Genomic DNA, 14,920 nt, shown 5'->3' on the forward strand with positions numbered 1-14,920 from the left:
TCCATCTCCAGAGATCTAGATTTGCCTTTGTCCGCAGTGCGCAACATTATCAAGAAGTTTGCAACCCATGGCACTGTAGCGAATCTCCCTGGTCGTGGACAGAAGAGAAAAATTGATGAAAGGTTGCAACGCAGGATAGTCCGGATGGTGGATAAGCAGCCCCAAACAAGTTCTAAAGGAATGCATGCTGTCCTGCAGGCTCAGGGAGCATCAGTGTCAGCACGAACTATCCGTCGACATTTAAATGAAATGAAATGCTATGGCAGGAGGACCCCACTGCTGACACAGAGATATAAAAAAGCAAGATTACAGTTTGCCAAAATGTGCTTGAGTAAGCCAAAGTCCTTCTGGGAAAACGTCTTGTGGACAGATGAGACCAAGATAGAGCTTTTTGGTAAAGCACATCATTCTACTGTTTACTGAAAACTAAATGAGGCCTACAAAGAAAAGAACACAGTACCTACAGTGAAATATGGTGGAGGTTCAATGATGTTTTGGGGTTGTTTTGCTGCCTCTGGCACTGGGTGCCTTGAATGTGTGCAAGGCATCATGAAATCTGAGGATTACCAAAGGATTTTGCGTCACACTGTAGAGCCCAGTGTCAGAAAGCTGGGTTTGCGTCCGAGATCTTGGGTCTTCCAGCAGGACAATGACCCCAAACACGTCAAAAAGCACCCAGAAATGGATGGCAAGAAAGTGCTGGAGAGTTCTGAAGTGGCCAGCAATGAGTCCAGATCTGAATCCCATTGAACACCTGTGGAGAGATCTTAAAATTGCTGTTGGGAAAAGGTGCCCTTCCAATAAGGGAGACCTGGAGCAATTTGCAAAGGAAGAGTGGTCCAAAATTCCGGGTGAGAGGTGTAAGAAGCTTATTGATGGTTATAGGAAGCGACTGATTTCAGTTATTTTTTCCAAAGGGTGCCAATAATATTTTTTCCAAATATTAAATTAAGGGTGCCAATAATTTTGTCTAGCCGATTTTTGAAATTTTGTTTGACATTATGTCCAATTTGCTTTTTTTCCTCCCTTTTTTTGTTGTGTTCCAATACACACAAAGGGAATAAACCTGTGTATAGCAAAACATGTGTTCTTGCAATACTTTTCTGTGAGAAATACTTGATTTTCTGGAAAAATTTCTGGGGTGCCAACAATTTCGGCCATGACTGTACATTTAAAAGTTTCAGCCTGGTTGGGCTTTTTTTCAGATTAGACACCATAGCCTCTTTGGCAAGTCACAGTCATAGTTGATTTAGGATACAAAGTGTTAGAAAATTTGCAGATAACACAAAAATATTTTCTTAGGGACCAATCAATATCAATATACAGCTTGAGAAATCTAAACAATCAATCCATGAACTGCATTGCCTCCCAATAAGCTTCCAGGTGCAGTTCAAGGTGCTGGTTACCACTTATAAAGTGTTTCATAGTATGAGGCCAGGGCCACTTTTCTTCAATTGTTTCTGCCCAGCCCAGTATACCTGAAAGAGTGGGCATATTCCAGCTCCCACTATTAAACAATGCTGTTTGGTAGACCCAGGAAGTGGGCCTTTTTTGTTGCAATGCCTGCCTTGTAGAATATAGCACTGTAGCAATAGCATTATATACCACTCCATAGTGCTTTATAGCACTCTCTGAGCAGTTTACAAATGTAAGCATATTGCCCCCAACAATCTGGGCCCTCATTTTACCGACCTTGGAAGGATGGAAGTCTGAGTAACATTGAGCCGTTCAGGATTGAACTCCTGGCAGTGGGCAGATTTAGCTTGCAGTACTGCATTCTAACCACTGTGTCACCACAGCTCCTACATCCTGAGATTTCTTTTGCCTCAACTCTGTCGGCATTTTGTAAATTCTTGATGACCTGGATGTTTCCCCATAGCTTAGGAAAGCTTATTGTAGTTCTCTTTGGCACGATAGAATTTATAGAGCCACCCAGAATCATGATTGGAAGATGGATGGTTATATAAATTGATAAGTAATAAATAGAAAAAATGATTTTATTTCAGCAGGATATAGATAAAAAATAGACTGAAAAAACTCCTTTGGAAGTTGGTAGTTTTTCTTTTGTGGAGCTATTTAAACATAAGATGGGTAGTCATCTATTTGGGGATTCCTGCATTGAGAAAGAAATTAAACAAATGCTCTCCAAGGTCCATTCCAACCTTTTTCTTCTATTATTTAAGTGACAACCAAAACTGTGCATAAGTGTCTGGAAAAATAATCATAATAAACACTGTAAACATTTTAACTCCACTTCTCTATCCATTGCATTTTGTTTACATTGTACAGAAATGAAGATAGTCAAAGTTGGAAGAAATTTATTTCCACAGTCCAGTCAATCATCTAATCTTCATGATACAGATCAAATTACTACACTTATCCAAGATCAAATGATTATCATAGACACTTGTATTCTTAATTGGTCTTGGAAGTTTCCAAAACATGGATCACCTTAATTTAACCACTTTTATTCCTTTCAAAGCTATATATTAACAAACCATTAAATAGACAACATCATCCCAGTTGACTGCTCCCTGTTTGATTGACTTCTGTAATTGTAGATTTTTTAGTTGTGCAGTTATTTATCTAACTGACTTTTCCCCAGGAGCCAATAGCACTCAGTTTAAGTCTCATAATAATAAGTCTGTGGCCCAAAAGTCTAAGATCCATGAGAGATAAAAACTTGATAATTCTAAGAAAAATCATTTCAAAAGCGATCTCGTTGAGATTACATTATTGATGTAAGATGGCAAGGAAGTAACAGACAATAAAGAGAAAGCAGAACTGCTTAATTCATTTTTGCATCTGTCTTCATGCAAAAATACAGCCCAACTTACCAAAAAGCCATAAAAGATACACTAGAAATGTAAATTAAAATAAAAAAGAAAAACCTGTCCATTCTAGAAGGATTCAAATCACTGGATCCTAACAGATTACATCCCAGAGTTCTGAAGGAACTGGCAATATGATATCAGAACCAATGTACCATATCTTTCAAAGTTCTTGGAGCACTGGGGAACTTTCACCTGAGGACTGGAAAAGAGCTGATGTGATTCCCATCTTCAAAAAAGAAAAAAAAACACACCCAGAAACTACAGACCATCAATACCTGGGAAGATCCTAGAAAAGATAATCAAGCAACAAATCTGCAAGCAAAGTTACAACCAGAAGCCAACTTTTATTTGTCAAAAACATATTATGCCAAACAAATCTTATTTTTTTCTTCGACAAAGTGACCGAACTAACATTAATTTAGTTTCTATTAGTTTCTATAACAGTACAATCCAAAATAATCCCCAATAAGAATAGCTGCGGAGTAAATCTTGTTTTTTTTTTCTTAAAAACCTTCTGAAAAATCCACCATATTTTTATCCAAAAGGCTTTAACATTTTTACATAATAATAATAATAATAATAATAATAATAATAATAATAATAATAATAATAATAATAATAATAATAATAATTCATTTGTATACCGCCCTTCTCCCGAAGGACTCAGGGCGGTGAACAGGGCAATAAATACTAAAATACAAAGATACAAAAATTAAGAAAAGATTAAACATAATGCCCAATACAATACAACAATAAATACAATACGTTAAAAACAATAATAAAACCCAAACCCATCAGACCAGGCCGGCTTGTTCAAACAAGTAGGTCTTTAGATCACATCGGAAGGAGCGAAGGTCGGGCGCCGTCCGGAGCTCAACCGGCAAGCGGTTCCACAAATCTGGCACACCCACAGAGAAGGCCCTCCCCCTAGGGGCCACCAGACGGCATTCTCTGACCGGTGGCACCCTGAGGAGGCCACCATATATGATAAGTTGCCTCTTCACTACCACATCTCCAACACTTAGGTGGTTGATTTGGATACATACATGCTAACTTTTTAGGATCTAAATGCCATCTATAAAAACATCTTATAAAAATTCTCTCTTAGGTTTTGTGCTTGTGTAAATTTTACATTTCTAACCCAAATTTTTCCCCAAGTATCCATCATTATGGGCTCTTGAATATTCTGAGCCCATTTTATCATACAGTCTTTAACTAACTCCGATTCTGAATCAATCTATAAGAGCAGTATATAACCTTTTTATATGCGATTGACTTTGATCTCTAATTTGCTTTATCAAATTTTCATCAACTTTTATTATACCAATTTTCTGATCTTTATAGAAGTTCTTTATAAGTAATCACATCTTGTTTCTGCTCCACATTTATATTTCCTATTGCATGTCTAGGTATTGCCCATATAGGTATTTTATTATTTAATATATATTGGTACTTTTTCCAAACTCGGAACAAAGCGTTCCTTAAAATATGAGTCTTAAAAATATTATCCACCTTTTTGTCATAAAATAAATACGCATGCCATCCATACAATAAATCATATCCCTCAATATTCAATATTCTTTCATCCGTTAAATTGAACCAATCACTAATTGTTGATAACAACTGCATCATAATATAATCTCAGATTGGGCATCTTCAAACCCCCTCTCTCACGTGCATCTTGCATTATTTTAAGCTTAACATTTCTTTCTTGATGGTTCCCATCTTAAGCCATGCCCATGTCAAGTTGTTATATTTTCCTTCAATGTTTTTCAAATGCTGTCCATGCAAAGCTTTGGTTTTCCATCCATTTAATCTGTCATCCAGCCATTTTTCCTTATATTCTGCCTTTGTTCCTGTTATTTTTATAATGCTCTCTGTTTTCACAGCCTGCAGGAGTTTTTCTGTACTTTGATTCACATAGTCATTCAAACTTCGTTTTTCTTCTACTACAGTTTGGTGGATTTGCAATTGTCCTCTGCCCCCTCTTTTTCTTATTTATTTATTTATTTATTTTATTAGACTTATATACCGCCCTTCTCCTGTAGGACTTAGGGCGGTTCACAAGGTTTTTTAAAAAACAATACAGCAAATTACAAAAATTAAAAACAATTAAAATGATTACATTAACCTTGAAATAAAAACCCCAATTAAAATACAATTGAAACCCCAGTTAATACTCTCAGTCCAGGCCAGAAAGCTCAAAGAGCCAGGTCTTCAGGTCCCGGCGGAATGAGCGAAGGTCAGGGGCAGTCCTAAGCTCTACAGGCAGCTGGTTCCAAAGGGCCGGCGCACCCACAGAGAAGGCCTTCCCCCTGGGTATTGTCCGCCGGCAATCTTTTACCGGCGGTACCCTGAGAAGACCCTCCCTGTGGGAGCGCACAGGACGAAGGGAGCTTGATGCCGGCAGCAGGTGTTCCCTCAGATATCCCGGACCCAAGCCATTAAGGGCTTTATAGGTCATCACCAGCACCTTGAATCTCACCTGGAGGGCAACTGGAAGCCAATGCAGCTCACGGAGCAGAGGTGTTACATGGGAGTATCGGGAAACCCCCATCACAACCCACACGGCTGCATTCTGCACCAGCTGAAGCCTCCAGGTGGTCCTCAAGGGCAGCCCCATGTAGAGAACATTGCAGTAGTCCAATTGGCAGGTCACGAGTGCATGAGTGACTGTGCGCAGGGCATCTCGGTCCAGGTAGGGCCGCAACTGGTGTACCAGGCGAACCTGGGCAAAGGCCCCCCTGGTCACGGCTCCTATATGGTCTTCAAAACTGAGCCGCGAATCCAGGAGGACGCCCAAGTTGCGAGCCCTATCGACGGGGGGGGTAACACCTCACTCCCCATCATTAAAGGTGGAATGGACTGGTTAGTCCGAGATGCCGGTATGCACAGCCACTAAGTCTTGGCGGGATTGAGACGAAGCCTGTTTCTCCCCATCCAGACCTGGACCGCCTCCAGGCAACAGGACATCACGGCGAGGGCATCACTGGGTTGGTGATTCTTGGCAGTTACAACCTGTCAATGTCACTTCGTGGATGTTTTCTGAACATAGCTTGTTTTTGATATACTGCCTGTAAAACTAGGCAGACCTTGGTCACCCATCGATTACACCATTGATTGTGATGTATTGCTATACCCTCTTGTGATGGTTCTGTCCATGTATAGTAGATGGTTTATCTTGCCGTGCTGGCTTGAGATGTGGTATCCCAGTTTTGTGTTTTGTAAGATTATTGTCAATGGAATTAATGCAATGTTGAACAGTAGTGGTGAAGTGAGTACCCTTGAAAAATTCCTCATCTGATGTTGATTTCCCTAATGTTGTCCCCATTTGCTGTTAGGACTGGTTTCCATTTTTGCATATTTGCTTTCAAAAATGTACAGATATTTTTGCTTGATTCCAAAGTTTTCCAAACACGCATCAATCCAGCTGTGGAGTAATGAGTCGAATGCCTTCTTGTAATCAGTCCACGCCATATTTAAGTTCGTTTTCCATTGTTTTGCATTTTTAAGTACCATTTTGTCAGTGAGCAGCTGATCTTTTGTTTCTCTTGATTTTTTATAATTTCCTTGTTGTTGTTATTTGCTTTCTTCTTGTTTTTTCCTTGATTCACTCAAAAATAATAAATCCATACTGGGAAAGATTAATTACATACAGAAATAATATATTTTATTTTTATAATATATATTATATTATAATATATATTATATAATAATATATTTTCCTGAAAAATAGAATTTTATTTTAAAAAGCAAAATTTACCATGACTAGCAGATATACAAAGACAGATTATGAATTATCCTGTGACAATAATGGAAATTTTAGAAGTTATAAAAAGATCAAACCAGAAAAGGTACCAGGTCCAGATGGACTCTCAGGAACTGTAATTGATGTTTTGAAAATGAGCATTCATAACTCTTCTAAATTATACAAAGAACTGATGCCAGAATCATGGAAAGAATTGCACTGCATTAATACCCAAAGAGAGACAACTAAAATTGTAGATCTATATCACTGAATGGTGACTATAAGATATTTACAATGATATTTGCTGATAGACTGAAAACAGGTCTACAATGTGAATTCTTACCAAAAAATACCTGAAACATAATGTGAGGAAATTATAGAATACCTGGAACAATACAACAAAAAGCAAGCAGTATTAATTTTCTTAGGTACAGAGAAAGCTTTTGACATTCTTAAATAGTCTTTCTTGTTTAAAGCTCTATGAACTATGGTTTTGGTGAGAACTTTATAACATGCATAAAATCAATATATATCTCACAAAAAGCACAAATTATTGTAAATATAAATTTAACAACAATAAGGTGGATTACAAATGTTATATACTGTATAGCAGACATGTCAAACACAAGGCCCGGGGGCCGGATCCGGCCCGCGAAGTGGTTTCATGTAGCCCGCGAAGCAAATCCTGGAAACAGTGAGGGGACGGCCCCCACTGCCTTGGCCCTGGCCCAGAGACCCTCCTTCTGCCAGAGACCCTCAAGATCTGTCCCACTCCTGCCCAGGCCCCCATAGGCACCCTTGATGCAAACGCTGTAGAGCTGGCCATGCCCACCCAGTAGGCCATATGCACTCTAGCCACACCCACCTAGTAGGCCACGCCCACCCTGGCCATACCCACCCGGCCCCCTGAGGGCAACCTCAATGCTGACGCGGCCCTCAATGAAATTGAGTTTGACACCCCTGCTGTATAGTATACAAATGCAGCAGTTGGAAAACATGTGAACCAAGGAGTTGAAATTTACAGTTACAGTCTGAAAGAGAATCTTTATAAAATAATGTATAGATAGTATTTATCACCAGACATATTGAAAGATACATATAATGGAACTGCTAACATGCTGGAAATGTAAACATCAAGAAGGGACTCTTTATCACTTTTGGCGGACTCAATAATTACTGGACTGAAATACATATATTAATTTTTTTTGAAGATCAGAATACAATTCAGACCAGAGACATTTCTTTTAGAACTGGTGGACAAAAGTTTGAAAAATTTCATGGTACTTTGTCCTCATATATGATAATAGCAGCAAGACTTCTATAAGTCCAATGTTGGATGGATTCAATGAGTGGTTGGTAAAGTTGATGGAGCTGAATGGGATGACTAAACGGATGAGTGATTAGAGAAAAGACGTTAGCTAAATTTAATACCAATTTGAAGAACTTTTTGGATTTTCTGCACAAAATAGAAAAAATGAAATGATAATATAATATAATAACAACAACATACGGATTTGAGTATTAGTGACATATATATGTATATTATAAACATGGGGTTACATTTTAATTTTAGTAGAACTTTTAGCTGCTGTAAAAGAAGTTGGAAGTCATTTGTTTTTATGTATTTTTGTTCCTATACTTTTATTTTACTGCTCCTCTATATGCTATTTCTCTCTATATTCCTACTTCTATTTTCTCTCTTGGCTATTAGTTTTCTGTTAGTTTTTTTATTTTTTAAAAGGTTAAGTTATATTTTAAAAAGAAGTAATCTTTACAATCACCCAGGGAACAAAACGGTTAATTTCTTAATATCTATTGTTAATAATACAGGCCTCTAGCTTGTGCAAGATTTAAATTTTTTACCCAGTTTTAAAATCAATGTTCAGCAAGCTATGTAAAAAGATAAAAGTAATTTACCAGATTTTCTACAAATCTCTAATAATATTCAGCTAATAAATCTATTTAAAAAATAACATTCAGCAGGAAAGCCACGCAGTTCATACATGCTCTTCTAGATTGGAGCATTTGGAGGATCAGAACCTGAGTCCAATGTTGATGATCAGGTAGACTTGTATAGGAGTAAAAGCAATCCTTGTGGTCCCATGCTTTTTATACTAGTACTTTGCTCTCAGAAACTGTAAGTTTTATATCCTATACAAAGTACAATCATAACTTGGTGGTTGTCTATGGCTGTTAAAATGTAATGATTTTCTTAGTAATCATAGTTTTGCATTCGTATCTCTCAAAGTCCCTTTCTTTCCACTTCCTGAACTTAATGCTACATAAAGAGCTTTACAACTGTTATGTAACCTCTCTCAGTGTTCATCAGTATAATGGAAATCCTGTTATTGCTTTTAATCATGATCTGCTCAAGGTGTTGACGCTGCTGCTTTAGTTTTTAATACGGTCCTTAATGTCCACTATTCATGTCAGTGGATAGGCATTGGAAAGCCAGAATTCTGACAAAACAATTTGTTTTGCAATTCTTCACTCTCAGAAGGATACAATTTACTCATCATTCCCAGAATTAACAAAATATCAATTCATGGGGCTTGCTTTTGTTTAAAATCCTGCTGGATTAATGTTTCAGAGAATCATTGTTATGAATTGAAAACCAATCAGAGAATTAAATAATATGATTTTTGAAGGAGTAGTTACTTTCTTTACAATATCAGGTAGTTGCATTAATATAATTCCAAGATTAATATTCTAGTAATAGTAATATCTAAATAAGATTTATATCCTATTGAAATCCTTAAAACTATGGAGATTTTAGTTTTTGGGAGAACATGAAAATAAATCAGATGTCATTTATGAAAATTAACAAAGTTCTGACAACCTTGTAAATTCCTCTAACTCCTTAATATGGCTGGCTGAACAATTTGAGAGAATCAAAGTTATACCGTATATACTTGAGTATAAGCCAAATTTTTCAACCCACTTTTTGGGCTGAAAAATTCCACTTCGGCTTATACTCCAGTCAACAAAAAAACTTACCGAGGACTTGTGCGCGGCCGAGGCTTTGGTGTTTCCGGGATCGCGCGCACCTCTCCCAAGCCACCGCCGTCCGAGACCTGCCGAAGTTTGGGGAGGTTTGGGGAGGTGCGCGCGCACCTCCCCAAACCTCCCCAAACGTCGGCAGGTCTCCGTTCCTCCTGCCGACGTTTGGGGAGGTTTGGGCGCCTCCCCAAACCTCCCCAAACGTCGGCAGGTCTCCGTTCCTCCTGCCGACGTTTGGGGAGGTTTGGGCGCCTCCCCAAACCTCCCCAGGTCTCCGTTCCTCCGCGCAGACCTGCCGACGTTTGGGGAGGTTTGGGCGCCTCCCCAAACCTCCCCAGGTCTCTGTTCCTCCGCGCAGACCTGCCGACGTTTGGGGAGGTTTGGGCGCCTCCCCAAACCTCCCCAAACGTCGGCAGGTCTCCGTTCCTCCTGCCGACGTTTGGGGAGGTTTGGGCGCCTCCCCAAACCTCCCCAGGTCTCCGTTCCTCCGCGCAGACCTGCCGACGTTTGGGGAGGTTTGGGCGCCTCCCCAAACCTCCCCAAACGTCGGCAGGTCTCCGTTCCTCCTGCCGACGTTTGGGGAGGTTTGGGCGCCTCCCCAAACCTCCCCAGGTCTCCGTTCCTCCGCGCAGACCTGCCGACGTTTGGGGAGGTTTGGGCGCCTCCCCAAACCTCCCCAGGTCTTCGTTCCTCCGCACAGACCTGCCGACGTTTGGGGAGGTTTGGGCACCTCCCCAAACCTCCCCAAACGTCGGCAGGTCTCCGTTCCTCCTGCCGACGTTTGGGGAGGTTTGGGCGCCTCCCCAAACCTCCCCACGTCTCCGTTCCTCCGCGCAGACCTGCAGACGTTTGGGGAGGTTTGGGCGCCTCCCCAAACCTCCCCAAACGTCGGCAGGTCTCCGTTCCTCCTGCCGACGTTTGGGGAGGTTTGGGCGCCTCCCCAAACCTCCCCAAACGTCGGCAGGTCTCCGTTCTTCCTGCCGACGTTTGGGGAGGTTTGGGCGCCTCCCCAAACCTCCCCAGGTCTCCGTTCCTCCGCGCAGACCTGCCGACGTTTGGGGAGGTTTGGGCGCCTCCCCAAACGTCGGCAGGTCTGCGCGACGTTTTGGGAGGTTTGGGGAGGCGCCCAAACCTCCCCAAACGTCGGCAGGTCTGCGCGGAGGAACGGAGACCTGGGGAGGTTTGGGGAGGTGCCCAAACCTCCCCAAACGTCGGCAGGAAGAACGGAGACCTGCCGACGTTTGGGGGAGGTTTGGGGAGGCGCCCAAACCTCCCCAAACGTCGGCAGGTCTGCACGGAGGAACGGAGACCTGGGGAGGTTTGGGGAGGCGCCCAAACCTCCCCAAACGTCAGCAGGAGGAACGGAGACCTGCCGACGTTTGGGGAGGTGCCCAAACCTCCCCAAACGTCGGCAGGTCTGCGCGGAGGAACGGAGACCTGGGGAGGTTTGGGGAGGCGCCCAAACCTCCCCAAACGTCGGCAGGTCTGTGCGGAGGAACGGAGACCTGGGGAGGTTTGGGGAGGCGCCCAAACCTCCCCAAACGTCGGCAGGAGGAACGGAGACCTGCCGACGTTTGGGGAGGTGCCCAAACCTCCCCAAACGTCGGCAGGTCTGCGCGGAGGAACGGAGACCTGGGGAGGTTTGGGGAGGCGCCCAAACCTCCCCAAACGTCGGCAGGAGGAACGGAGACCTGCCGACGTTTGGGGAGGTGCCCAAACCTCCCCAAACGTCGGCAGGTCTGCGCGGAGGAACGGAGACCTGGGGAGGTTTGGGGAGGCGCCCAAACCTCCCCAAACGTCGGCAGGAGGAACGGAGACCTGGGGAGGTTTGGGGAGGTGCCCAAACCTCCCCAAACGTCGGCAGGTCTGCGCGGAGGAACGGAGACCTGGGGAGGTTTGGGGAGGCGCCCAAACCTCCCCAAACGTCGGCAGGAGGAACGGAGACCTGCCGACGTTTGTGGAGGTGCCCAAACCTCCCCAAACGTCGGCAGGTCTGCGCGGAGGAACAGAGACCTGGGGAGGTTTGGGGAGGTGCCCAAACCTCCCCAAACGTCGGCAGGAAGAACGGAGACCTGCCAACGTTTGGGGAGGTTTGGGGAGGCGCCCAAACCTCCCCAAACGTCGGCAGGAGGAACGGAGACCTGCCGACGTTTGTGGAGGTGCCCAAACCTCCCCAAACGTCGGCAGGTCTGCGCGGAGGAACAGAGACCTGGGGAGGTTTGGGGAGGTGCCCAAACCTCCCCAAACGTCGGCAGGAAGAACGGAGACCTGCCGACGTTTGGGGAGGTTTGGGGAGGCGCCCAAACCTCCCCAAACGTCGGCAGGTCTGTGCGGAGGAACGGAGACCTGGGGAGGTTTGGGGAGGCGCCCAAACCTCCCCAAACGTCGGCAGGTCTGCGCGGAGGAACGGAGACCTGGGGAGGTTTGTGGAGGTGCCCAAACCTCCCCAAACGTCGGCAGGTCTGCGCGGAGGAACAGAGACCTGGGGAGGTTTGGGGAGGTGCCCAAACCTCCCCAAACGTCGGCAGGAAGAACGGAGACCTGCCGACGTTTGGGGAGGTTTGGGGAGGCGCCCAAACCTCCCCAAACGTCGGCAGGTCTGCGCGGAGGAACGGAGACCTGGGGAGGTTTGGGGAGGCGCCCAAACCTCCCCAAACGTCGGCAGGTCTGCGCGGAGGAACGGAGACCTGGGGAGGTTTGGGGAGGCGCCCAAACCTCCCCAAACGTCGGCAGGAGGAACGGAGACCTGCCGACGTTTGGGGAGGTGCCCAAACCTCCCCAAACGTCGGCAGGTCTGCGCGGAGGAACGGAGACCTGGGGAGGTTTGGGGAGGCGCCCAAACCTCCCCAAACGTCGGCAGGAGGAACGGAGACCTGGGGAGGTTTGGGGAGGTGCCCAAACCTCCCCAAACGTCGGCAGGTCTGCGCGGAGGAACGGAGACCTGGGGAGGTTTGGGGAGGCGCCCAAACCTCCCCAAACGTCGGCAGGAGGAACGGAGACCTGCCGACGTTTGTGGAGGTGCCCAAACCTCCCCAAACATCGGCAGGTCTGCGCGGAGGAACAGAGACCTGGGGAGGTTTGGGGAGGTGCCCAAACCTCCCCAAACGTCGGCAGGAAGAACGGAGACCTGCCGACGTTTGGGGAGGTTTGGGGAGGCGCCCAAACCTCCCCAAACGTCGGCAGGTCTGCGCGGAGGAACGGAGACCTGGGGAGGTTTGGGGAGGCGCCCAAACCGCCCCAAACGTCGGCAGGTCTGCGCGGAGGAACGGAGACCTGGGGAGGTTTGGGGAGGCGCCCAAACCTCCCCAAACGTCGGCAGGAGGAACGGAGACCTGCCGACGTTTGGAGAGGTGCCCAAACCTCCCCAAACGTCGGCAGGTCTGCGCGGAGGAACGGAGACCTGGGGAGGTTTGGGGAGGCGCCCAAACCTCCCCAAACGTCGGCAGGAGGAACGGAGACCTGCCGAGGTTTGGGGAGGCGCCCAAACCTCCCCAAACGTCGGCAGGTCTGCGCGGAGGAACGGAGACCTGGGGAGGTTTGGGGAGGCGCCCAAACCTCCCCAAACGTCGGCAGGTCTGCGCGGAGGAACGGAGACCTGGGGAGGTTTGGGGAGGCGCCCAAACCTCCCCAAACGTCGGCAGGAGGAACAGAGACCTGCCGACGTTTGGGGAGGTTTGGGGAGGCGCCCAAACCTCCCCAAACGTCGGCAGGTCTCCGTTCCTCCGCGCCCTGCCTGCCTGCTTCTTTCCGCAGCGGAAAGAAGCAGGCAGGCAGGGCGCGGAGGTCCGGAGACCTGCCGACGTTTGGGGAGGTTTGGGGAGGTGCGCGCGCATCTCCCCAAACCTCCCCAAACTTCGGCAGGTCTCCGGACGGCGGCGGCTTGGGAGAGGTGCGCGCAATCCTGGAAGCACCGAAGCCTCGGCCGTGCGCAAGTCCTCGGTAAGCTCCGGGCGGTCACTTGCTTCGCGTCTCCTGAGGGAAGGGGGGGCGACTGGAGCGGGCGTGTTTCCTCGCCTGCTGGGCGCCGCGATTTGCCCGGGGAACGCGCGGGCCCCGAATGGCAGCGTGGAGCGAGGAAGCGGACAGCCAGGGCTTCCCCGAGAGCCGCGGCCACACAGGGTATTCCTGTGTATTCAGGCTTGCAAAATGGCGGATCGAGCCTCTGCTGGCGGCAGAGGCTTGCAGAACGGCGGATCGGCTTATACTCGAGTCAATAACTTTTTCCAGTTTTGGGGGGTGAAATTGGGGGTCTCGGCTTATACTCGAGTCGGCTTATACTCAAGTATATACGGTACTATCTGTAAATAGAGTTAAAAGATAACATCTTATATGCCACTTTCATTCCAAAAATCTGATTACTAAATTTAAATGTTATTGCCAACACTTCTATGGCTAGAGTGAATAGTAAAGGTGATAAAAGGCAGCCCTGTATGGTACCTTTGGGTTTAATTGGTTCATAAATATTTTCAAATTATCTTATGAAAAGCAACCCCAAATTTGAATTTAATTAATATTTGTTTTAAAATTAATTTACAGAGTTAAAATGTGATTATTAGCTAATGGGATATTAGGTCCTGAGGTATAATAAGCAAAACATAATACTAACTCTATTTGTCTCTACGTAGAATAAGAGCTCAAAGGAAATTGATTACTCCCATATTTTTCTTACATTTTATTGTTTCCTCCAGATTCATCATATTACACACAATGGAGGTTTATATAAGAGACCTTTCAATGAAACCTTTGAAGAAACACCAATGCTGGTTGCTGTGCTGACTTACGTAGGTTATGGTGTGCTCACCCTTTTTGGATATCTTCGAGACTTTCTACGCCAATGGAAAATTGAGAAATGCGATAATGCATCAGAAAGAGAGGAACAGAAGGTAATGTTTTGATTTAGAGCAAAGTAGTAGTTAAATATGCTTGCAGTGAAATGGATGCAAATGTTAGAATAGGCAATATTGTTTTCCAAGTATAATTTTCAATTTGCACTAGTTAGCGTTAAAACATGGACCAAAGCATGCTTAATTATCTGTAGTTCAACATATTTTAAATTAGTTAAATCATGGTTTGTGATGCTTCAGGCTCCTCCTCTTTTCCTCTGAAAGTATTCTAAATCATACAGTACTGCCCAGTATCAGCATGTGAATTACAGCATACTCTTGCTTTTGGCTGCCAGCTAAGATGTACTTGCCTTTTTGGGCAGATCTTGGAAGAGGTAAAAATAATATATTCAGAGACAGATTCCTTTTTATTGCTTCTCTAATATACATTTCTTTTTTCATGTTTCTTAAAAATAAAGAAAAGAAAAAAAATGCTGGAATTGTTTAACATAAAA

At 45.1% G+C, this 14,920-nt stretch overlaps 1 protein-coding gene across 9 annotated transcripts in view; it reads left to right on the plus strand.

The window, feature by feature from the left end:
- SPTLC2 (serine palmitoyltransferase long chain base subunit 2) overlaps window positions 1-14,920 on the plus strand; it is a 67,911-nt gene that overhangs the window by 3,392 nt on the left and 49,599 nt on the right. For all 9 annotated transcript variants that reach the window (XR_014026667.1, XR_014026668.1, XR_014026669.1 and 6 more), the window contains exon 2: window positions 14,271-14,465. Coding sequence is in view for 1 of the 9 variants with exons in the window: in XM_081329535.1 (XP_081185661.1) it covers window positions 14,271-14,465 (195 nt within the window). In the remaining 8 variants the exon portion in view is untranslated. The remainder of the gene's footprint in view (window positions 1-14,270; window positions 14,466-14,920) is intronic.

This window comes from Vipera berus (assembly GCF_964194415.1).
Source record: "Vipera berus genome assembly, chromosome: 1".
Classification (NCBI taxonomy): Eukaryota; Metazoa; Chordata; class Lepidosauria; order Squamata; family Viperidae; genus Vipera; species Vipera berus.